We start from the raw sequence: 24916 nt of genomic DNA, 5'->3' as shown, positions 1-24916 counted from the left end.
GAGCCCGGACCCCACCACATCCCCTCAGGTGCGGCGGGAACAATGAGCGCCCCAGCCACAGCAAGCCCCGGCGGCGCGCACAGATCTGCGCGAGGCGCGCACGCCTAAAGTAGTTCCTCTTTGTTCACCAGCGGCCAAGGCTCGGCTGCGCCCGTGTCCCTCCGCCGCGGCGCCCCCGCGCCCGCCCCCGGCGCTGCCGGCGCAGGCGGGGCCGCCGGGGCGGGGCCGCGGCCCTTTGTGCTCCCAGAATGCACCAGCGCCTCCTCCGCGGGAAACAAAAATGGCGAGGGGCTGCGCTGGGGCCGGGCTGCCCGTGAGGCGGGTCTGACCGTCCCTCGCCGCCTTCTGGCTCGGCTCCGCGCCCGGGGGCCCGCTGCGCACCGAGCGCCCGGCCGCACCGCGCCGCGCCGCCGAGGGAGGCTCCCGAGCTCGCCGATTTCCCTGTATGAGGCGGTTGGCACCACTGGAGAGACCGAATGAGGTGAGGGTGGGGGGGAGGGAGGGCCGGCCGGGCCGGGCCGGGCCGGGCCCGCGCGGTGGGGGGAGCGCGATCCCCGCAGCCCCGGCCGCCGGTGCCGCATCCCGGCGGCGCAGCGGGGAGCGCGGCCAGGGGCCCGCTCCGGCGCGGGGAGCCCGAGGCCTGGGAGGGAGGGAGGAGGGAGCGAGGGGGAGGGAGCTCCCTGCGAGCGGCCGCTGGCAGGCGAATGTGAGGGGTCAGCGGTGCTCCTCGGTGACCAAAACAAAGGGAGGGAGGCAGCGGGCCGGTCGGCGGGGCCGGGGGCTGCAGCGCTGAGGTGCCAGCAGCCTCGCGCCAGCTGTATTTCCATCTTCTCCTTCAAGGATATTGTCCGAGTAGGCTGCGTTTGCTCGAGTGCGAAGGGAACAGCACAAAGAGGTAGTGGTTTTCGTTGGTAACTTTGTGTTTGGGGATTTTTTTTTGTTTGTTTGTTTGTTCTGGGTTTTTTTGTGTGGCTTTTTTTTTTGTTTGTTTGTTTTTTTAAGTTTTTTTTTTTTTTTAAGTGCCTCATTTCTTAATTTCTGTCAGGCTTGACGATTTGAATATGCACAGCAGGCTTTTAGTCCACTTAAATGTGATAACTGTTGCTGGCTGAAAGGATATGCAGTAATGCATTTTCCTTTTTTTGCTATTGAATTCTGTGGAAAGAATGGGCTGATACCTCTTCCAGTGAAAGAGAACAATATGGTTCTGTGCTGGATGCTCTGGACGCTGATATTGGTGTTGAAATACGAGGGCTTGTCGTTCATCCATAAAGGATCAGGGTACTATTAGAAGTAGAGGGCCTGCATAATTAAATGAAAGGCTCTGCCAGGAAAGCAGTGTAGCATTGTGGTTGTTTCTGGAATTTGTGATAGGCCCAGCTTATCATAACTTTTAAAGCGTAAACAAAAAGCGTAGCAATGGATAATGACATGGTTTTCTCCTGACTTAGTTTAAGGGAATGTGATCAATGATATATGCTCAAACTGCCAAAACTGTGGGATAGTAACAAAAAGTTTCCCTCTTGTTTCTTTTTCTTTTGATCTGTAATCAGGTTGGTAAAAGTTAAACTGGTAATGTTTATCCCTTTTTTTGAGAGCTCAAATTGCATTTAATTTGAAAACATTTGGGATTAAGAGAGGAGGTGAAAATGTTTCATTTCTGTCTTATTAGAATACAGGTTAATGACTTCATAGCTTTTCATTTAAAGGAGAATAAGGGAAAACAAAGATTGAACATATGAAAGGAAATGCATAATGTAGTGAAAATGAGAACAATCTTTGCAAGGAGCTGCAAGCTGTGAAATGTGGATCTGTGCTGAGAATATAGTGTAGTAATGTTTTCCACAGTTAATCCTTCTTTTGTTAAGTAAAGGTGTCTGTCTTCCCATCAACCTGCCTTTTCTGTTCTGGAAAGAATTTAAAATCAGATGTAGATGCTTCTCATATGACTTAGTATGGCTAGTCAGCAGGGTATATATATTTTTTTAATAGGTGAAAGAGACATGTATTGATAGTTAGTATGAAGTTATGTTTGTCCTTCCCTGCACCAGGAGATCAAGTAAAATTTATGAGAAGAGCAGCTGTAACAAATAAGTTCCAGTTAATTTTTTAGTCGACAGTGGACTTTAGTATTCCCTGGAGATGGATGGGAATTAATGTAGAGGCACTGAAGCACATTTTGTGCTCCTCATGTGAGTTGTGGGGAAGGAAGCTCGGAGATGTGACTAGAGGCCAGCATGGATCTTGGATTAGGTTGTGAATTGGCTGCATTTTTGTGTGAGCGGCCACTGGCCCTGCTGCAGAGTTGGTTTCACCTTCTTCACAGGCCTTCCTTGCCGGAAATGGAGGGGAAGTGTGTCTGAGCAAAACACAACAGGAGAAGAATTATGAAACCACAGGTATGGCTGGAGAGATAATCTCCATGCAGGAGTGAAATCAAGATGCTGAACTTTCCTTGAGAGAAGGAGAGCTAATGATGAGGGCACTCCTGATGAGTCTGGAAATACTTCATTAACTAAGTATCTTCCAGGATATCACTACTTTACTTACATCTTAGATCTATTTATTGTTTAAATTCTGTGGAACGCTTATGGAGATTGGTGTTCTTGCAGACTAACCTTAAAGAAGAAAACTTATTGTTATGGGATTTTGGTCAGCTCTGAAATCCTTTTCCTTCCCCGCTTCTCTCAGAGCAAGGTAGAATGTTGTCTTTTATTTCTTTCATTGCTGGGGTGCATGCTCAAACTCCCTTAGGTCTGTTGCTGTGTATACTGGATTTGGATAGTGTAGAAACCCAAAAAGCAGTTGCTGCATTCATGGGGGTGCTGAGGACACAATTAAGGGGAATTATGGTCGGAAAAGGTGTCTTGTGACCCTGTACCATTGTTTTCTCCCTGTACCTTCATGTGCAAACACATGATCAGCCCCAAACAAATGGCTCTTGCAGTACATGACTGCCCTGTCTTTCTTCCCTACGTACTAAATGCGTTATTCTGTAATGAACTTTTAAACTCTAATCCTTTCACTATTTATATCAAAGAGATTTAAAACACTTCTAGTTATTTAAGATTTCTTGAGGGAGAATGTGAGCAAAAATAAAATCACAAATGACTGTAGTATTATGAACGTGGGGGTACACTTATCCTGCTGAACACCTCTTTTTAACAGTATGCATCAATCTTATTAAGGACAGTCATATTTCACAAGGTCAGAGGGCAAAACCAGAGTATTCTGTCTAGATGCTGAGGTTTTGTGTCATAAACAGTCACTTTCCTTCAGTCCTCTGGCTGAACTTCTCTCTGATATGCAACAGATTCATAGACATAACTGCTAATCAGATTAATAAGATGCAGGGCCTCACTTAGTTTTTATTACCAGGTTTTTATTTCTTAGAAGCAAAATTTATTAATTTTGTCACTTAATGTGATGTATATGCTTTTGAAAGCGTGGATCTATTTTAAAAACTCACAAATGAAGCAGGAACCCCAGGCTAAGGTTGTCTGGGAGTCAGTTTTGCAAGATTGTCTGGGGATCTGACAGACAGAGAGCAGAATACCAGCCAGCAATGTCCTGTGAGCTAAGGCAAGTGGTATCCTGGGCTCTAAGAACAGAAGACTGAGGGGAAATGAATATTTCCTTCTATGCAAAGTCATTAGACAGCATCTCAGCAGAATGCTGTGTTTGGGTGCTACCACTGCAAGAGACCTCAAACTAGAGGAGTTTGGTGTAGGGCCACCGGGACAGTCAGGGATGGCAGCACTTGCTCTGTGAGAGGAGGCTTAGGGAACCAGGTTCATTCAGCTTTAGGGAGATAAAACTGCAGCCTTGCAGCTCCTGTGAGAAAATCAGTGTGATCCAGTTAGTCTCTTCACAGCAGTACTTGGCAGGAGGATAAGAGGTAACATGCCTACATTGGAATAAGAGAGATTGTGATGGGGGAGGGAGCATCCCCCTCTCCAGGGTGGCAGCTGGACCAGGGGCACAGGGTGCTTTTGTGGCTGCCTGGTTTGGCCTCATGGCTGGTGCTATGCTGAGCAGGACTAGAGAATTCCTTTCTACCCTGAATTATTGTATTATCCTAAACAACACTTAAAACCAAAAGTAATTTTGGTAATGTATTTCTTATCCCCCAGTCATTACTCTCTGCTTTTCTAGACTGAGGGATGCCAAGATTATAGTCCCCTTGCTTTTCTTTGGTACAGTTGGCTTTTGATTGTACCAGCATGCAAAATAGTGTAAAGATAAGGAGTTTCAAGTGTGTTTTATAGATGTTGTATGATACAGCACATTGGAAAAGCAATATTCATGTCAGTCTATGAAGTAATGTAAGGGAGAGACTATAATCTCGATTTGTACTTGATCCTTTGCTCAATAAAAGTTAATGGCAATGTACTAATATAATAGCCTGTTTATGTGTAATTGAAAAGTGACTGCTTTTCATAATACCAATGTTATTGCAGCAAAGTGCATTTTTTTTTCTTTTTTGTTACCTGTTGAATCAACCTGATCTGAGGTTTGGACCTGGGTTGGGGTGGAGGAAGCCAACCTAAGTTTGACTTGTCATCCTGTTAATTTTGACTGTCTTCTTGGGCCAGCAGAATCTTATTTGGGGGAGGAAAGTATGTTTGCCACAATGAACAGATAGTGCTTGGTATGAGACCTCATAAATAGTGGGAAAGCTGAAAGGAAGAAATGTGGCCAGGATCCAACATTTCTCCAGCTGTTAATGTAGGTACCACATCCAGGTCACCGGCAACGTTGGAAACATGGCTGGAGCTTGGTTATGTGGAGCTGGGTAAACAAGCTATGATTATTACTCTCAGACCAGATTAGTTTCCCTTTTTTGCTGTCTTCTAGCTGTGAGCACTTGTGTACCTGGCTTGTTTAGTCACCAGATCTCTCTGTGAGGTACTTCAATTTGTTTTAAATATCAGTCAGTGAATTCATATTAAGGGAAAGAAAACTGAACAGGAAGTTGATGGAGAAGCCAGCTTGTTATTCCAGAGTTGCTGGGAAGGAAGCAAGCTGCTGTATTGGTTAAGCCATGTGTGAAACTGCCATGAGTTTGGTGTGTTCTGAGCCCTTGATACACCTCCATTCCCCTCATTCCATGTGAATGTTAACTCCTGTTTTAAGCAGAGAAGACTACTGGTATTTTACAGCATCTTACAACTTCTTCATAGTTCATTTTTCTCTAATAAGGGCTAATAAAGGGCTAGTTTGCAACTTCAGACCAAAAAAAATTGCAGTTAATCAGGAGTAATTTCATACTTCCAGAATCTGAAGTGATTATCTCTACTTGTCATAAGGTCTTTCACTATATTTTCCTTCCATGTGGGATACCACATTTCCAGTTTTAAGATAGATCCCAAACCTCTGTGGGCTATCTTAGTACAATGTTTTGTGAGATTTCTATCTGAATTGTCTTCTGACAAGTCTTTAAAGTAATCATCCGTTCACTGTGATTTGTATTTACTAGGAATAAATGAGCTATTTGTCCCACTTTTGAGTTTTCTCAGCAGATTAAAAAATTTTTTAATGTTCTTTGGGCACTTTGTTATTGAAACTTAGTATCTTTAATGCTTCCAAAAACTATCTGTGCTTATAGGATAGCTATCGTCTGTTACTGTTGCAGCATTTATGAATCAGGCAGCTCTTCTTGAAAAGTTTCCTGAAATTGTATGGATTGTTAGTGAACCTGACTAGTTCAGTCATGCAGTCTGGCAGTGCCTGCTGAGGGAGTTTGTGTCCCAAGTTGCTTGTTTGCATTTATTCAGTTGTGCTTACAAACAGTTCTGTTAAACAGATCAGTGAACTGAGATGGCTGGGGAAAAAAAAAAAAACCAACAAAAAAACCAACCACCCGTCAGGGGAGTTTTTCTTAACAGTTTTTTCACAGCAGTTGTTGAGACTGAAGGAGTACAGGAATACGAATGATTTTAAGAAAAAGACACTTGAAAACAAGAATGCTCAGTCTCTTTAATCCTCCAGCCTCTTCACATATTTTCCCCCCAGCTTTTCCACTTCTTCCTTCTGTAGGATAGCTGTAGAAGTACGAAATGAACACCAAAATTTTCTAACTGCTGATAAAGAGGTTAGAGTTGCAAGTGAGTCAAAACTAACCAATCTAATTTTGATAAATACAATGCTAGGTGCAGTAACTGCTTATGGTTCATAAATCAGACTGATTTGGGTGGTTGACTTTGGGAGGAAATTTGCCATTCCTGTTGACAATAACAATTAATGTCCTGCTTCTGCAATGTATTATAAACTAATTCATTAAGTAGATGAATAGAAGGTATCTACCTGTCTTACTTGAGAATATCTGTGGCTATGGTCTAGACTCCAAGGTGAAAATCAGTGAGCATTTTCAGTACTTTGACATCAACTTCTCAAGAAAAGGCAGAAGTGCATTTCTATTTTCAAACGTATATCAGTGTGCAGACACATTTTACTGACTGCCACCACTAACTTCTGAAATATTGTATGGGTATATGAGTACTTGTTTTTGGTTTTGCATTTTAAGTGCTAGAATAAAATACAGCACAACATCCTTAACATTGAGTACTAGATGTAAAGCCATACATACTGTATGACATAGAGTGTAGCTTGGTTGTGAAAGTTAAATGAGATCATGTCGATCTTTATATTGTATGAGATTCTTTGAAAAAACAGCACATCTGATGGATATTGTGCAATTATAAGTTCTTGGGAGAAGTGTTTAAGATGGTGGGGAAATTGTTATTTCAAGATTACTAACCATAGTATATGTTAGGAAGGTGCTATGAAGCTAACTTTAAGGAAGACTGGAAAGCAAGTTGCTGGAAAATGTGGAACTTTAACCTTCTTGCTTGCCAATTTTAAAATTCAGTTTGCATTTGAACTTGCAACAAAAGTTTTATTTTAATGGTAGGTGTAACTTTTTGGCATTCCACTACAGCAGTTAGAGCTGTGACAAGACAGATGGGCAAGTTAGTAACATTTTATGCATGTGGCTTTTACACTGGTCTGCACTGCATTTCTTGTGCAGTGGTTCTGGACGATACTTCAGAGACACCTACTTTAAGTAACTTATGTCCTGTTCATTAAAGTCAACTTGTTAAAACAGTTGACTTCCTACTTAATCGCAGTCAAAATCACTGAGGGAGTGTTCCCCTGGAGAGAAACTTCCTATCCATGTGGCAAGCAACTGTTAAGTTACTGTCAGCCTATTGTAATAAGTAACCCTATTTTCAGTGTCTGAAATAAACCATGAACTGCCACAGCAGGAGCTGCTTCATGAACTGTTCAGTTGTCACTTCAGCACTGCCATCACTCACAAAGAGAGCAGTGTGGACAATGGAGAAGTGCCTGCTTTATTGGCTCACATCTTTGCTGGGTATCAAGGTTCTTCAGGGGCTGAAGCTGCTATTGTGTGTTTATGTTGTTGTATAAGTGAATGTATAGATTCATTTAAGTGTTTTGTGTCAATAAATGATGCACTTTTTTTTTGTTGTGCTTCAGTGGTGTTGTAAGCCAAATTTTGTACTTAAAAGAATGCTTTTGAAGACTTTTTTAAAAATAAAGCTCACAGTTGTTTTTAAAGTGACAATCAGTACTGTTTATGATAAATGAATTTATGTCTTTTTGTGTACTTGGTACAAGATCTTTCACACATTTCAAGTACTGGAAAAGAAGAATAAACTTTCCTGCCTTGTAGCAGAAGTAGCTACCTATTTCTAGGCTAGCCTAGCTAGGCTAACCTAGCTTTTCCTAGGGTCTGAAACCCCAGAAAAATTTTTGAAAAAAGTCTTTGAACCTTTCTGAGGGTAGTTCTGTCAAACCCGTTGTAAACCAGATGTCAATGCCAAGAAAGCAAGAAGTAAGTGTCCTGGGCTGCACTCTGCTATGGTAAACCTATTTTGAATGCTGCATATGTCCTGTCTCATTTGTCAGAGGTTTAGAGTAGAGCTGAGGAAAAGTAGCAGTAACTTGAATCAGCTTTTGTGTAAGAAGCAGCAGAATTGGTAAGATTCTTTATCTGGGAAATCTGGCTGGGTGTTGGGTCTGAACATTGTTACTTGCCCCATGAAGAGAGAAGGTGGAAAATGACAGTTTAATTTTCTGATGCTGTGAGGAAGGATGTCAGATGAAGTGATAAGGTGTCAGCTGTGAAACAAGCCAAAGGATTTTTTTGGTCCTCTGGTCTTCCCTGGTCACCCATCTGAATATTTTTGTGTTTGGGATCAAGCAGGACTTAAAGTGGTGACCCAATTGTGCATGAGGATGCCAGAGGCCCATTATAGCTGCACTTACTGTCATGTCATTGTTGAATGTCACTTAGATTATAAATATGCTTAAAGCAGCTGATTTTCTTGTACCTAACCTTGGTTTAAACTGTTTAGTGTGGTATTTGAAGCCATTACCTTTCTAGTTTTATTGTCATATTGTGAGTAGTAAATTCTTTAGAGAGACGATTCCTTTCTCCTTGAAGCTGTAGAGCAACTTCTCAAATATGTGTATAGCAATTCTCAACCTATATGGGGCACTAATTAGTTTACTGGTTTTGTCTATGCTTTGAGATTAATTCAAATGTTTCTGGTGCTGATAATGTACCTAAGATATCTTGAGTGAGGTGAAACTGCTCTTCAATTGACTGTATCCTGTTTAATTCCCTGCTCCCTAACTGTGTTTGCATCCTAGTTACACATACCTGCAGTTTCTAGAGAAAATACATTTGGATATACAAATGGTAACTGTATTACATAGTCTCAAATTCTGAGTATTACTTGTGAAATTCTTCCTTGTGCAATCTCTGGTCCTGTTTTATAATTTTCTGTATTTTACTGCTTTAATTGAAGTGTATGTCAGACGGCTAGTCTGACATAAAAGCATATCCACACTTACATATAGATAGACTATATGTTGTGGAATGTATGAGGGAAAAATGCTTATTGATACAAATAACTTAGGATTTTGGCTTTCATATATGAAGAAAGGTTGCAAGATCTGTTGTTTTTCTTTCCTCTCTGTTAGAGTAAGGATGGAAAATAACAAGGCAAATTGATTTTACATAAGGAATTCCACATGTAGAAATTCTTCCTGTGCTGGAAAGCTCTACAGCCATGCTTAGTGGCATTGCATGGTTCTGTGTTGGCGGTACCTCAGTGTGTACCTTGAGCCAGCATAATGCTCAAGCTGTACTCTCCCAAAAAAGGTAATGCAGTTAGAATTGGCTTGGGATCTTTTTAGCTTCCTTGGAATTTTAGAAAACTGGCAGTGATTTGAGTTTTGTATAATTAATCCTGTATTGAATGTTTTTGATGTGTTTTTCAATGCTTCTGATGATTTTATGAAGAGTCTCTGAGCTGGGGATGAGCATCCCCATCCTCATTTACATTTGTTGATTTCCTAGAACACTTCTCTTTTATTAACTTGTTCCTTTCAGAAATTGTACACTTACTTAGTAGCAGAGGCACTGCTACTAAAGATGTGTAAAGTTACAAAAGACAAGCAGGTCTCTTGCTCCCTGGAGTAGTGTTGGTATTTCCAGTGGTTCCTTTAAGCCAGTCCTGGTTACCTCCTCTCCTGCTTGCCCCCTTAGAGACTCCGCGGCAGTGGGAAATTCACTGGTCCAGAAGCGCTCTCCTTCACGTCGCAGCCACAAGAGCTCAGCGTCTCTGGCCAAGCAGTCGGTCCATGATGGACAGAAAGCCAAAAAGCCACTTTGTAAATTTGAGGAAGGTCAGGATGTCCTAGCTAGATGGTCAGATGGCTTGTTTTATCTTGGAACTATCAAAAAGGTAATTGCATTTTTTAACTTCACTGGAGTCTTAAAGTGTCGCATACTGTTGAAAATTGCAGTATTATTGGCTCACTTATGTAATATTAAATACATTCTTCTGTTTGGTGTTTTTACTCATGGCTTCCACTGTATTTCTGTCTTTCAGATAAACAAACTGAAACAGAACTGCTTCGTTATATTTGAAGACAGTTCCAAATCCTGGGTTCTCTGGAAGGACATACAAACAGGCAAGAACTTCCATGAAGTAGTCATTGTTTGGTATCCTATTTGTTTAGATTACTGTTATCTGTTAAAAAAGATTATTATATAATATTCTTTTATTCTAAAGAGTGATATAATTTAATGTGAACCAAAACCAAAAATTAAACAAATAAGAAAAAAAATATTTTCAAACAACTGTCATTGAAGTTACTGTTTTGTTTTGGGCTTTTGTTTGTTTGTCTGTTTTCACATGAGTGGGGTGGAGAAAAAAAATAATCTTCTAAAAATAATCTAAAAATAATCACTTCTAAAAATAATCACATTTGAGTTTGTTTGGATGGGGGTGGATTAGTTCTCTGCCCTAACAGAAAATTCCAGGCCCTAATTTACACCAAGCTTATATTCTTGTACCGTTTTCAGTTGAAACGACAGAATATGGAGAGAAACGAAAGCTTGGTGAATCTTATGTTTGAACAGAGTTTGGCCACTTAAAAGGAACACCATAACTGTTGCACATAAGAAACCATTACAGGTTTTGGATTATTCATGTGATATAAAGAAATGTGTAGTTATCAAGTGAGGCACCCATCATATAATACCTTACTGGTTTTCAGACATTTCAATAATAGTTAATGTTTTTATAATCTAATGCTAATGAAGCATGGATGATAATTTATTCTGAAAATCAGTTACAGTTTCCTTGTTGTACAAACAAATGGAAATCTGCTCTGGCTCTTTTTGATTCTTGATGTTTAAGATTCTTGATGTCTACTTAAAGGAAAAGCTTTGTATTGTAATAGCAAAAAAATCAACTGCTTTATTTCTTTAAGCTTGCAAAAAATGCTGTTCTACTGTGTAGTACTAGTTTATAATCTGATTCATTTATCCTAATTATCAAAATTTAATAAATGAGTATGAGGAAAATTTCAAGTTGATGACTCTTATGGGTCTCTTCCAACTCAGATATTTTTTTTTTTTTAGGTGTTTTTAGCCTAAATTTGCATTCTTTATTCAGTTACTGGACTTTTATTGTTAATGTCGAGGAACCATGGATTGCATAGTCAGGACGCAATACAAAGCCTATAAATATCTGATAGCTTATCATATGTGATATAAATATTTATAACACAGTCTGTACAAAATGTCTGAATATGTTCTTATTAAGAAGTTTGTCACTGTAACAGTGTGTTTCTACAATGCATGCATCTGTAAGTGAAATTATGTACATGTGGTAACTGTGTTTCAACTGCAGATATAATCTGAAAAAAATCACAATCTCATCTTTGTCTAGGAGCCACTGAGAGTGGGGAAATGGTCTGTACAATATGTCAGGAAGAGTATTCAGAAGCACCAAATGAAATGGTTATATGTGATAAATGTGGGCAAGGTAACTAGATTTTTTTCTATTTACTGCATTTTAAAAGATGTTTTGATTTGTTTCACAAAGGAGGATATTTGCCCGGCTATGACTGACTGCTCAACTGATCTTAAATTTTGTAGCCCTTAGTGGCTATTAACAGCTCAGTGAAAGATGATAATCCATGTTAAAGTGACTAACACCTGTTCTGTAAGTCAAGATTATTTTTTTCTACTAAGAAAATTTAAAAGACCATTTTGAATGTGTTACCAATCTTTTTGTTCAGGTTTTTGGCACTTAATTATGGATAATGCCTGATAGTTGCATTAAGTTATGTGCTTTTGGCAACATAGCTAATTCGATGTAAGCTTTTGTCATTTTAATAACAGTTTGGTTGATCATTTTTCATCCAGGTTACCATCAGCTGTGTCACACACCAAATATTGATTCCAGCGTGATTGATTCAGATGATAAATGGCTCTGTCGACAGTGTGTATTTGCAACAACAACAAAGGTGTGTTTCTAGAAAGAAATGTTAATTTCTTTAATTTTAAACATTTTTAAAATAAATTTTTAAAATTAATTAAATTTTAAAATAAATGTTTAATTTTAAACATTTCATATTGCATGCATCTTTGTTTTTGAAATTGAAACAATAAAATAAATGGCATTTTTTCAGTGATTTCTTTATCTTTGATCTGAACTCAAATTTTGTATGTTGAGAAGTAATGCTTTTTTAGAAATTGACAATATTACACTCTTAAACATGCTAGTATAAAAACATAAATATACCCGAAAATATTTGACTTGAAAATTATGAAAACTTTTCTACAATCAAATGAAAAGCTTTGAAAATTTCAGATATACGTGACTGGTTTTTGTAAACTGCTGTATCTGTTCTGGCTCAGAGAGGTGGTGCGCTTAAGAAAGGACCAAATGCCAAAGCACTGCAAGTCATGAAACAAACCTTACCATATAATGCAACAGACCTTGAGTGGGATGCAGGTCATAAAACCAACGTGCAGCAGTGTTACTGCTATTGTGGAGGACCTGGAGAGTAAGTAAATGGATAATATGTAAGAACTTTGCTCTACTGCAGCTACAAACTTGGACTCTTTTCTTCTAGACTTCCTTGTGAACTTGTTAGTTTTTGTTTCTGTGTGTGTGCATATCAGAAACTGGATGCAAAGTGGGATTTTGAATTCTCTGTACATTTGTGAAATGTCTCACAGTGGGAAATATATTAATTTCTTTTCTTCTTCCATAAAATACTTTGGTTTGTTTTAATTTTGTCACGTGACCATGACAGTACATTCTGTAACGAGCAAGATTTTTGTCTTGCTGCTTTTGATATGTTGAGTTGGGATGAAGTTGTTTGTTGATGATCTTGCAATGCTAGGCAGAATTTGTCTGATATTAACTCAGCTCTGTCATAAGTCACAAAAGTAAATGTACTTAGAGATTAGTTTAATTTTGTTGGAATAGACAGCTCTCTGATTCTACTACAATGTCATATCCTGATTTTCAGTGACTGGTAGGGGAAAGATTTTTTTTTTCCTCTTATGGCATTACAGAGTCTTCTGCTGGTTCTTTTTTACAAGAAAGGCAAAAAGAGGACTTCTTAAGCATGTAGAGATGAGTACTCTGGTGTCTGCATGAATGAGTGAAAGACTAAGATAGCATTGTAGATTTGAGGTCAAGGCAAGTAAAGAGTCCCACAAAACAACAAAGTTTTTGAGGGTATACACACAGGACAGAGCTCTGGTTTGAGACTTGAACAAACATAGCTGTCATTTTTGCATGGTTCCTTTTCTCAAGGGAGAAGCTGAAAAAGGAAAAGGTATAAACTATGAGGTTTCTTTTGAGGATTCAAGTAGTTGGATCCCCAGAACAAATGTTTGTGACATAATGCAGTTGTGTCGTGCTTCAGAAAGTAACAAGGAAGCTAAATCTGCTATGTCAGAAGGAGCTTATATGGAGTTCCTTAATTCTTACTGAGAATTAAAAGGCGGATGTCAGAGTAAATTAAATGATTTTTTTCTTAATTTAATAATTTAATTAATTCTTTTAGTAGGCTGTCTTTTATTATTCCTCTCTGTCTTTCCCAGTAATTCGTTATGGAACTAAATGTTACTGCAATATCCATAGAGATGACTGTTTTATAACCTGTGCAAATCAGTTTGGGTCAAAAGATCTATTTAATTTAAATATAATGAAGAAACAATTTTCAGTAACTTTTTAAACACATCTTGTGTCTCTTTCTGTTGTTGAAGCTGGTATCTAAAGATGTTGCAGTGCTGCAAATGTAAACAGTGGTTTCATGAGGCTTGTGTGCAGTGCCTCCAAAAGCCAATGCTTTTTGGTGACAGGTAAGAAAATTAAGCTGTATTTTGTTGGTTGTATTTATTTAAAATGTGAGGGAAATCTCACATATGAGCTTTTATTAGGGCATCCATAACACAACTGTGTTTTTCAGAAAGGGCTTGAGTTTTGAGTAGAAGCTTATACACAAGACAGCCTGTGTTTGGGTGCCAGGAAAATGCAGTTCTTCATCTCAGTTGAACAGGATGCAGTGGTGGGTGGTGGAGAGGTGACAAATGGAGAGTTGAATTGCAGCTGTTACTGCCTTTACTTTGTGTGGAAATCCTTTATACAATAGGTGCAACTCTGCATCCTCTGTTCGTGTGTGAGGAGTTAGGACAAAAAGACAAACAAAAGTGCTGGTCTGTGCTTTTATTTGAAGAGGAACTTGGAGCACTTGCAGTAGATGAAAGAGGAAAACGAGAAGAGAATCAAAGAGCATTTCATTCATTATTTATTATAATTTTATGTGGGAATTTTTCTGGAATGCTTGTATGAAGGAACTGAGTTAGGACCCAGGAATGTATGGATCCTTAAAATGCATATTTGCACTTTTGTGCTGGGGACATTACAGAGCATCTTAACTGATACAGTCCCAGGTTGAGGGACTTCCTCAGGCAGATTGAAGCAGTGGTAGCAGGATGAAATCAAAGAAGTACCTTGTGGCCCAGTAGGTATCAGCACAATTATAGGAGTTGCTAAAGTAAAGAATAAAGGGACTCAGAAATACTACATGGCTGTGTTTCTAGCTTGCTTAACTTTCATTTTTTTCGTGATCAGGGTGTTTAAATGCTGTGTGTATGGACACGCATCACCCAGACACGTGTACATATACATTTGTGTGTATTTTTAGGTTTTATACGTTCATTTGCTCAGTTTGCAGTTCTGGACCAGAATACCTCAAACGTTTACCCTTGAGATGGTAAGTATGAATTTTTAAAAAAAGGGTGAGTTGGATACATGCTCTGCTTTTCTTTTTGATGTTCTGTTTCTCCTTGCTAAAATGGAAATCTGCTTGTTAGCTTGGGCTGTTTCCTGAGTCCTTCTTGCTGTGTGTATGATCAGGGATAAATCTCTTTCAAAATTAATCTGTAAGGGTAGAGATGTATTGTGATTGCATGCTCTTGGGATTCAATCCTGGGATCATTCAGTGGAGTAACAAGCAATGACTCACTTTTTCTGTATGTGAAGATTGTGATATATAAGTGAAGTGGCTTTTGCAGGTTTAGGATCCTGCTATATTATCTAAGCCAAACATATTGGGCATCAGAGCACACATCCCAATATATTTTATAATGGTTTCTTTGAATAGACTTAATGGAACTAGTCTGTAATAGAAATGATATCCAATTTAGTGGATATATACTTAGTGCTAACAAATACATGGTGGAAATTACCTTGTTAAATGTTAATTCACCAAAATACTTGCATGAATTCAGAACTGATACATTCAATTATGAATTCAGACTTACTTACATATCCCATGGTTCAGACCAGTTTTGGAGTTTAAAAAAATATCATGACAATGAGATGAGGCAGAAATGAAAGTGAGATGCAAAACAGAAGGAATCACCTGAAAAGAAATTGCAGGAGACTTCACAGTGTTGTCTGGATTGAGTGTCTTAAGTTGGGCTTTGTGTTCCTCCACCTGTATAATGCTAATATCTTTTCTACTAAATTGTTTCAAAGGAAAGCAATTGGAAGAAAAATACTTGTTTTCTCTGGTTTTTTTATTCAAATATTCTAGGGTAGATATAGCACATCTATGCCTTTACAACCTAAGTGTTATTCATAAAAAGAAATATTTTGATTCGGAGCTTGAACTTATGGCCTACATTAATGAAAACTGGGATAGATTGCATCCTGGTGAGGTAAGTAAGTAGAATACCCTTTCTTGTTTCTAAATCACAGTGCATACATGTGTCCTGAAAGTTGACAAGCTGTAAACTGTTTCACTCTGGATGTTAAATCCTTTATTACCTTGAAATCTGATAATCCCAAGTATTGAAATAAAAGATTATTTCCTTGCAGAAATAGAATGCTTTTTAAGTGGTGTGCATATTTTTCTAAACTGTGAAGTTTCTTCAAGCCATCTATGCAACTAATTACTTGCATGGTGACTTTCCATTACTTAGCTGTTCATTCTGTTGCATATCTACATTCTGTTTTAGTTTCATGATTCTTTGATTACTTTGATATTTTCACGTGCTCTGACCTGAAAATCTAAATATAGAATTGAAGGCAGAGTATTATTGCATGTGAAGACCACATTCAGTGTCTCTAAGGTGTAATAGGTTTTTTATGTGTTAAATATTCTACTCCAAGATTTCTTTCCTTCCTAATTCTTACAGTGGGGGTGGTCAGTTTGTGTCCAGGTTGTTTTTGATCCTTTTGCAGTTGGCTTCAGCTACTTGTCAAGGCATTTTTATTTTAGTTCATTACTATACTAGTTATTTTCCCAGCGATTTGATTACTGGGAATTTATCTTAGCATTAAAGAAAGTCCATTTACTCAAGTAGATTGACTTCATATTTAACTAAGAGGACCAGTGTTGATCTTGGTTTCTGCATATGAAGTTAGATGCAAAAATTTATGACTTAAGTTTAAAGTGGGATATTGCTAGTAGAGTAAATACTCTTTTTTTGTGCATGAAAATTGTTCAGGGTTTTGAGGGCTTTTTAAAATATATGGCATATAATGGGTTGAAATTTTCTATCAGTACACTCTGTACACACTTCTGTACTTCAGTAAATTCATAGAACTGTAGTCCATTTTTATTAGCACTCAATGTGAGAACCAAGTGTATGTTCTTGGTTGAAATAAGTAACTCTTTTTCATAAATAATGGAAAATAGTCTAAAGCTATGTATTTTAAACTATCGATGTCAATAGTTTGATAGAAAGTTAAGCAAACCCTAAAGCATTACTAAAAATAAGAGTCATGAATACATATCTGGTTTATTTTGCTATGTATGGCATCTTTTACCTAAGTCATATAGAATCAATAAATCTGTCATATGAAGTCTTGAGCTTTGAATTAAAAAAAGGCTACACAAAATGTAATTTTCACACCATTTTATCAATAGAATGAATTTTTTAGCTATCTTACTGTACAGCTTAACAAGTATGTAAGCTGTATTTAATTTTGAATTTGGTTTTTCTTCGTATTGAGGGAAATGCAGAAGAAAATGGTTGTTCATTTAACATAATGTCATGTGGACTAGCTGTTCAGAGCAGTGGATGAGGAGGGTGGAGCTGGCATTGGCTTGGAGCACATAAGCCATTTTGAAGAAGTTGAAAGGCTGCACTCCTCTTTGTGCTCTTCCCCTTTCTGCTTCCAATCCATCCATGCTCAGTCTGTGAAAATCAGGTAACTAAGGGGAGGAAGGAAAGGGCAGATCCAAAACAAATCTGCCAAAACAAGCTCACTTCTTTAATTTGTATTTTCAATTCTTTAATATTTCTACACCTTCAGAGGAACTACTGATTTGAAGTCTGAAAGTTACACTTCTAAAGGGCTAGATTTAGAATAAATTCATACAAGCTGTATTGGAATATTTAAATATCTTATTCAGAACAGATTTTAAGTGTCTTTCATGAAGTTGGCAAAAATTTGCTTGAAAAATCTGATTAACTTTAGTTAATTAGAAAAATGAAGGAAACAAATTAGTCACAGAAATAATTGACACGTACAATATAGTGATTTTAGGGGTTTTGTGATCTCCTTAAATTGCCACTGTTAAAAATGACATTTTAGTTTCCTTCTCCACGTATTTATACTTGAGTAAGAGGAAAAGGCTTTTAGCTGTAGGTAAGACAGTAGTAAATGGTGGAGTTATTAGAACTCCTAAGCCAGTCATTTTTAACATGTTGTTATTTAGAAAGCAATAAATATGTGGCAATTTTCTGTAGTCTAGCATTGCAAGACCTCTAGATAGCAATGGATTGAACAGAATGCATATGGTGAAGATGGAAAAGAAGTTGTTACTTTCTTTAGCTAAAACCTCTTGAACACCTCCATTACTTTTGGTAGTCAGGTAGACTTTCAGTCTTGCCCAAAATCATGTTAAAATGTTGGGGTTTATGAGTACATTTATTCACTTATTTTTAGTTGTTAGCATGTTGCATTCTTTGACCTTTTCTCTCTGTCATGTTTGGTGAGGATTGTATTCTTTAAAAATTATCTGATCCTGAGTTTTCTTGACTTTCTTTGAGCTGTAAATGTTGTACAGTCTGGTCTTTAGTATTCATATTAATAGTGAAGCTTATAAACTGCTGACAGCTCTATAATTAAAGATAAATTTACAAGTTTTGGCATGGCAACTGGAAATAATGGTAGTTCTGCTTGAATTGAAAAGTAGATTGTTTACATTTATATTTATCTATCTACTTTTACATTCTGGTACATAAATGTTGTGTCCATGTGATAGTCACCACCGTACTTGTTATGCTTTTCTCTGTAATTATTTATGCAATTTTTCAGAGAGAAGATTTCATGTTTTGAAAGCTTGATAGGGACTAGTTACTTCAGGAAAGGAGGGAGGTTAGATTGGGTCTTAGCTGAAGGGTCATGAAGATGCATCTACTGGTTTGGGGTTTTTTTAATCCTAATAATTTTTCTGTGTGTTTTCCTTTCTTTTTTGTTCAGGTTGAGTAGTATTAAAAAAATATTAATTGGGTCCTATGGCAGGATTTTGCCATAATTATCATAAATAATTAATTTCTTTTGTCTATATAGTTATCCTCTGTTTGCAATCTCAGTTAATTTAGGAGTACATGCAGAAGATTTTTTGTTAGGATTCTTGGGAGTCTTGTTAGGATTGTTTGGGAGAGCAATCTGGTGTTATGTTCCCTCACTGTACTACATGTTTTTGAGATATTTTTCTTGTACTTCTTAAAAGTGAAACTCATTCTATGTCCTGGGCTTGATCCAGGCATTAATTCTGTGGATGTAAATGACACAATGTATGGGATTATGCTTAATATGCACAGCTATTTTTTCCTTAATGAACTTCACATTCAAATCTATAGTTACAGTGACTAAGAGTAACTGGGATCTTTCTATTACTAAAGAATTTGAGGGGTTAAATGATTTCTTAATACTTTACAGCTGGCAGACACACCAAAATCTGAAAGATATGAGCATGTCCTGGAGGCATTAAATGATTACAAGACTATGTAAGTTATTGCTACTTGTTTTAAATGTTGTTTGCCTGTTTAATCTGACTTAGGTTACAGTCTTCAGTCTATGGGATAATCACTCTGGCTGTAGATAGCACTTTAAGTTTTAAATAATGTTTCTATTTCAAACTATAACATTACATAGCTGCTTTGATTGTGACCCAGACTAAAAGAAAGAACTGTTTTGACTTCCATCCTCCTTCCACTTCACATTCTGGTTTTGAGAAGGAAGATTGCAATGGGGTAAAGAGGGGAATAAAGTAGCATTTAAATGAATATTCTCTTTGCATAATTTTGTTTTGCATGTACCGTGCTGTTGTAAAAGTTGAATTCCCTGGTATCAGAACTTTAACAATTAATTTAACATCCATCTAGGTTTATGTCTGGAAAAGAAATAAAGAAAAAGAAGCATTTGTTTGGCTTGAGAATTCGAGTTCCTCCTGTGCCACCGAATGCTGCTTTAAAGGCTGATAAAGAGCCAGAAGGAACTTCACATGAGTTCAAAATTAAAGGCAGAAAGTCATCTAAACCAATCCCTGATGTGAGGTAAAATAACCCAGTCATTCTAGCTCTCTTGTGGTTAATTTGGGCTACTTTAGTTATTTTTTGGTGCCAACAAAAAAGACCTTTTCTTTGTAGAATGTTTTTTTAAAAAATTAATTGTAAAGGCAGATTATTTGTGAAAACAAGGTCTCAGAACAAATGTAGTTAACTTTCTATTAGGATTCTTCTAAAAAAATCAACGTGAAATTTAGCAGTAAGAACAATAGAAAATATCCCAACTTTGCTGTCATTTGGGAAACAAAACCTTTTGCCTTACTGGATCTCTTAAGCAATAATCTAACTAGAATTCTCAGTAGGAAGAATGTTGTGAAATAGTAACTTGTATTGGTAAATATGCCATCTTTTTCACCAAGAGTGGTCATGTGAATAAATGATATTTAACACTTGTTCATTCCTCTTCAACATTTGGGAATCAGTAATGTCCCTAGAAATACATTGACTCTGTTATGTTACTATAAAGACAAAACCATGTAGCTTTGTACCTGCAAATTTTGATTTGCCAGAATCACCTCATTTAATACAATATTTTAGAAATAAGCATCTAATTGTTATTCACTGCCAAAGGAAAACATGTATTCAATGAAAACTATCATCAGTAATACAGAATAAAATACCAATTTTCTTCTAGGGAATTAAGTAATGGTATAGAAAGAAAGGGGAAAAAAAAATCAGTAGGTCGTCCACCTGGTCCCTATACAAGAAAAATGATTCACAAAACTCCAGAGTCATCTCCTCTGGTAAGGATATTTCTTCCCCCTTCCTCCCTTCCTTCTAACTGCATCATAAATGTTGAAGAAAAACATAACAAGTTAATATGAATTTATATTCTCCCCCCCTTGCTCTCAAATAAAATCAATAAAAAAAATTAAGTACTTTTTTTTTCCCCCCCTTAGGATAATGAACCAGTTCCAGTGATAGAGAACCCAGCCTTGGAATTACCCTGCACTGTTGGGTAAATTAAAAAAAATCCCTCCTATCAAGCATTGCAATACCATGTCATTTATCTGTTTGCTTCTGAAATGTCAGCTCAGTTTTTAATGTAAGATTATTTTTTTTGCCTGTCAAACCCATTACCTTGCAAAACAGGAAATCTGATGGAACTGCACATTCATCCAATACCTCAGATGTGGAATCCACAGGTGCTGCCAGTATGAAAGAAACTACCTCATCTAACATTTCCAGACATTATAGGTAACTACTCAGTTACTCTATCTGCTATGAAGATCAAGATTTGCAGTGTATTAATTTTACTAAAATTTTCTCAGAGTAGAGCTATAAATAGCATGGGGAAACACAAAGAAATAGGATGAGTGAAAATTTGTCTTGAATAGTTCTGTTTACAACTCAAGAGTGTGAGGATTTTTTGGTACTTGTTAACCACTGTTTTTGATATCCAGTGTGTGGCTAAGTGACATTTACTGAAAAAAATTAAACTGCAAACATTTGCTGAGTTTAGTTTTCTACTAGTGGTCACAAAAGAACTGATGTACTCTGAATTAATTTTAGCAGCTTGTTGTTTTTTAGGTTTATATGTTCATGTTATAAAATACTAAGTATGCAGTGATTTTCTACAGTCAATAGAGCATGAAAAAATTTTGGCACAGAGTTTATAAATAAATTATTAACTGCAGTCAACCTTCCTTCAAGCAAAACTTTTCCCTCTCTCGAGTTCAGCAAATAGAAATTTCTCTTTTATTGGCGTAGGTGGATTTTACTATTTTGTCTCCTCTTTCTGGTTCATGCTATTGAGTGCTTTCATGAGTCGTTTTGTGTGCATTATTGATACAATTTTCAAATAGCTGATGTTTAATTTAGAGTTCTGAAATTGTTACCAACTGTAAGTGTCATACTTACAGTTACCTGTCTGTAGGCAATAAGTATTTTTTGAGAGAAAGAACAACAAAAGTTATTACATGAGTGCCATGCAAATAACTGATGCTACAGCATCCATGTTGAATTCCCTTGGAGTTAATGCTGTGGGGTTTTATTTTCAATAGTTTATCTGACTCAAGAAAAAGGACTCGAACAGGAAGAACTTGGCCTGCTGCAATACCACATTTGAGGAGGAGAGGCCGCTTTCCACGAAAAGCACTCCAGACTCAAAATTCAGAAATTGTCAAAGATGACGAGAGCAAGGAAGATTACCAGTATGATGAACTCAATACAGAGATACTTAACAACTTAGCAGATCAGGAGTTACAGCTCAATCACCTGAAGAACTCCATCACTAGTTACTTTGGTGCAGCAGGTAGAATAGCTTGTGGGGAAAAGTACCGTGTGTTGGCTCGTCGGGTGACACTTGATGGAAAGGTGCAGTATCTGGTGGAGTGGGAAGGAGCAACTGCATCCTGACTGTAGGACTGAACATTATGTTCACTGCACTGTCATCTGTAAGTACAGTTCATAATGCAGAGCCACGAGAGAAATGGTCTCTAAATGTGTTTCTAAAAAAAACAAAACAAAACCAGTTTAGCCTTAACATGTAATTGTTATCATTACAGCTCTTGTGATAAAGACTTATCTTTTTAAAATCTGATCTGAGACTTAAATTTTTTAATCTGAACATTGTTAGATTGTTTTAGGTTGGGATATTTTGGGTTACAATTGCTTAAAAATGTGCATGGTGTTTAAAAAAAGATGACATTTTCTAGAGAACATTCCATGGATACAGTTATTGTGATTTAGAGAAAATATTATGTAGATAGCACAAATATTTGAAAAATCTTGGTTTGTTTTCTTACCCAAATGTTTGCAGAAATGTATTTCTATTTCAATACTTTCTAGATTTCATAAGTGCAGTGTATATAATGCCTACTGAAGACTGTAAAATACTGAAGTTTTCTTTCAAACAAAGTGTAAAAAAAAAAAAAAAAAAAGAAAAAAAATATATTGAGCCTGTAAATTGCTCTGTGACCAGACTTCGTCTTCTTAATATATTCAGTGTGTGTGCGTGTGTGTGTGCTGTGTACCGAGGTGTACATGCACACACAGCCCTGGCGTGTATATAGAGGTGTGATTGTGACCTATGCAATACAGATTATGGGATCGGTCAGCTTCTGAGAACACATCCCATAATTCTTTTTTCAGGAATAGTTGCCAGTATTTACACAGCAGCATTTCTTCTCAGGCTTATTGGGTGCTGTTGCTTTTTATGTACTAAGGAAAAGTGTCCAACCAGTGCAGCATGTTCTGGCAGTGGGTGCAGTCAATGATGGTCGTGTGCTCTACATTCCATTAGTTTCCATCTGAATTAACCAATAAAAAATAATGCAGGATCTGAAGATTTTGAAATGAATTCTACTGGATATAACAATTTGAAAGCTCTCATGGCACTCTGATTGTAAATTTCATGTCCCACTTATAAAGTAAGTTGACAGGAGTCGTGCAGGATTTCTACATACATGTAGAACAGTCATATTTTGATAAATGTAGTATGAATTAAGTGTATTATTGCACAGGGTCAACAAATGTTGCCATTTGAAGTAACGTTACTGATTTTATTACAACATTACCTCTTTTGTGTTTATAAAATGTACCAAGTTTTAAATTGGTAAGATTATTTTACTTGTTTAAAAAAAATGTCAAAAAGTCTCTTGCCAGTATTAGATATTTTTTCTTTGTCTGCTACTTTTTGAGGGGGTTTTAGCCAAAGAGTAAACAGAAGAATATTTTTACTTTGGTGGTTATTCACTGTACTGTATAAGGTTAGTTTTCTTACATGCTTACAGTTTGCCACCAAAATAAAATCATGTAACATTAACAAATGACAGAGTGGTTGAAAGTGTACTGCCTGAGTTAGTACTTATTTATTCCATTACTTGGTTATTTGACTTTTTCTGCTCATCTTGAACATCTTGAAAAGGTGACTTTTTTTTTCTGATTTTTTTTTTTTTTTGTCACCTTATAGCCAAAGGAAGCAGAGAAAGCTTTTTATCCTGTGTTTGGCTTATGGCTGGCTGGGTTATATTAGCTTTATAAAAATGCTAATTAAAAACTCCCACTTCTGTTTACCTTCACTAAAATGTGTGGGTTTTTTCTCACACCCTCAGCTATTAATTTAATGTTGCCTTGCCTATAGCTGCAATATTTTGATAACACAGCAACTTCATGTTAATTTTTGAATGTTTATATCTTGAGATAATGCAAAATGTAAAGCCTTTGTAACCTTACTCACACCATCTGTATTTGTCTTTATTGTTTCACTTTATCCAAGTCCTTTAATTCTAACTGAACACCAGCAGTATTTTTCATAAAGATTCATTTAACGATAAATATTGGAATGTACTTGGGGACTTAAGTGGGGGAGGTGTGGGGAGAAAATACTTGTCAAACTTCAGCTGTCCATAGACCTAACTATTGTGAATGTTGTTTTCATTTTATTACGGTGGTTGACTTAACTCTGATGTTCAGTTTGTATTTTTGGAATTGCTTTTCTCTTAGAATTAAAAGACCAACATTAAATGTGTGTATTTTTTGAGAGAGAAGAATGAGTTTTGATTCTGTACTCTTGTGAAGCACATACTTGGTGGCATCCTCCCATCCATCACTTCCCAATCACTAGCTTTCCTGTTCCTGTCCTGGAGACACTTGCCCTGCACATAGACACTAACTGGTGTTCCAGCTATGGTTGAGGGATGCTTTGTTACAAGGTGTCATGTACTGGAAAATGCTGCAATAGTGCTGCTGAAGCTAGAGCTAGAGTAGTAATTAAAGCACACCTACAAATGCCTTTCTCATTTTATGTGAATTTCATTGTATGTAGTAGTGGTGTGTCTAAAGGAAAAAGACAAATGTTGCTGTATGTAATGATTTCATTTTGGTATAACTCGATCATTGTATGTACGCATGTGTGTAAATATATGTAATTCAACTTTGTTGTGGTCACTGATTTAGAACCATTTCTATGTGTATATTTAATATTTTTCCATTATGTTTTATTTGTATTACAGTAGTATTTAGATAGGAGAAGTCTCTCGTGACAGTTCTAAAAATATAGATATCGCATGAATAAGACAGCAAAGAAATAATGGCACAATGCTGGTCAGAATTGTAAGATATGCATCATAGCAAACTATTTGTCAAATCATTGTTCTCAACAATACTTCAACAGGAATTTTGAATAAAACTATGGTTTTTCTATGCATAATGCATTTTGAGTGAGATTACGAAGGAATTTTGAAAAATCTCTAAGCATGGTACATGAAATGAAGGTCAATATTTTAATTTAACATGATGAAAACAAATACATTTAAAAAGGCCTTTAAAGGTGAAGACAAGCACTTTATTGTCTAGGGGGTGGGGAGATAATTTAATAAACAGAAAAACAGTTTGTCTTTGGAACATCCTACTAAAGTGATCTTTAGTGTTATATTTTAAAAGGAAATTGGTGAATGGAGATGGAACATACCAAGGCTGACAATGGAGCAATAGAACAGAGCGATAAGGATAAACTGGACAGAAGCATCAGTT

The 24916-nt window shown here is 37.1% G+C and overlaps 1 protein-coding gene across 2 annotated transcripts; it reads left to right on the top strand.

The window, feature by feature from the left end:
- The first annotated feature begins 212 nt into the window (after positions 1–212).
- MTF2 (metal response element binding transcription factor 2) lies at positions 213–24597 on the top strand. Of its 2 annotated transcripts, none has more exons than XM_054638497.2 (15): positions 213–481; positions 9584–9782; positions 9930–10011; positions 11277–11372; positions 11756–11856; positions 12251–12399; positions 13616–13711; positions 14557–14625; positions 15451–15574; positions 18813–18880; positions 19259–19429; positions 20076–20184; positions 20341–20399; positions 20534–20638; positions 21445–24597. In XM_054638497.2, exons 1-15 carry the CDS (start codon positions 477–479, stop codon positions 21797–21799), a joined length of 1788 nt encoding a protein of 595 aa, XP_054494472.1. In that variant the 5' UTR covers positions 213–476; the 3' UTR covers positions 21800–24597. The 2 variants fall into 2 exon arrangements, with proteins under 2 accessions (XP_054494472.1, XP_077038365.1); XM_077182250.1 differs by lacking the exon at positions 213–481 and adding an exon at positions 843–895.
- Positions 24598–24916: the final 319 nt, after the last annotated feature.

This window comes from Agelaius phoeniceus, chromosome 8 (assembly GCF_051311805.1).
Source record: "Agelaius phoeniceus isolate bAgePho1 chromosome 8, bAgePho1.hap1, whole genome shotgun sequence".
NCBI lineage: Eukaryota > Metazoa > Chordata > Aves > Passeriformes > Icteridae > Agelaius > Agelaius phoeniceus.
Note: the sequence above shows the minus strand (reverse complement) of the source record. Positions and strands in the feature narration are given on the sequence as shown.

Coding starts and splice junctions, on each gene's coding strand:
- MTF2 (XM_054638497.2), top strand. Junction 12,400..13,615: donor TATTGTGGAGGACCTGGAGA/GTAAGTAAATGG, acceptor CTGTTGTTGAAG/CTGGTATCTAAAGATGTTGC. Junction 20,400..20,533: donor GAATTACCCTGCACTGTTGG/GTAAATTAAAAA, acceptor CTTGCAAAACAG/GAAATCTGATGGAACTGCAC.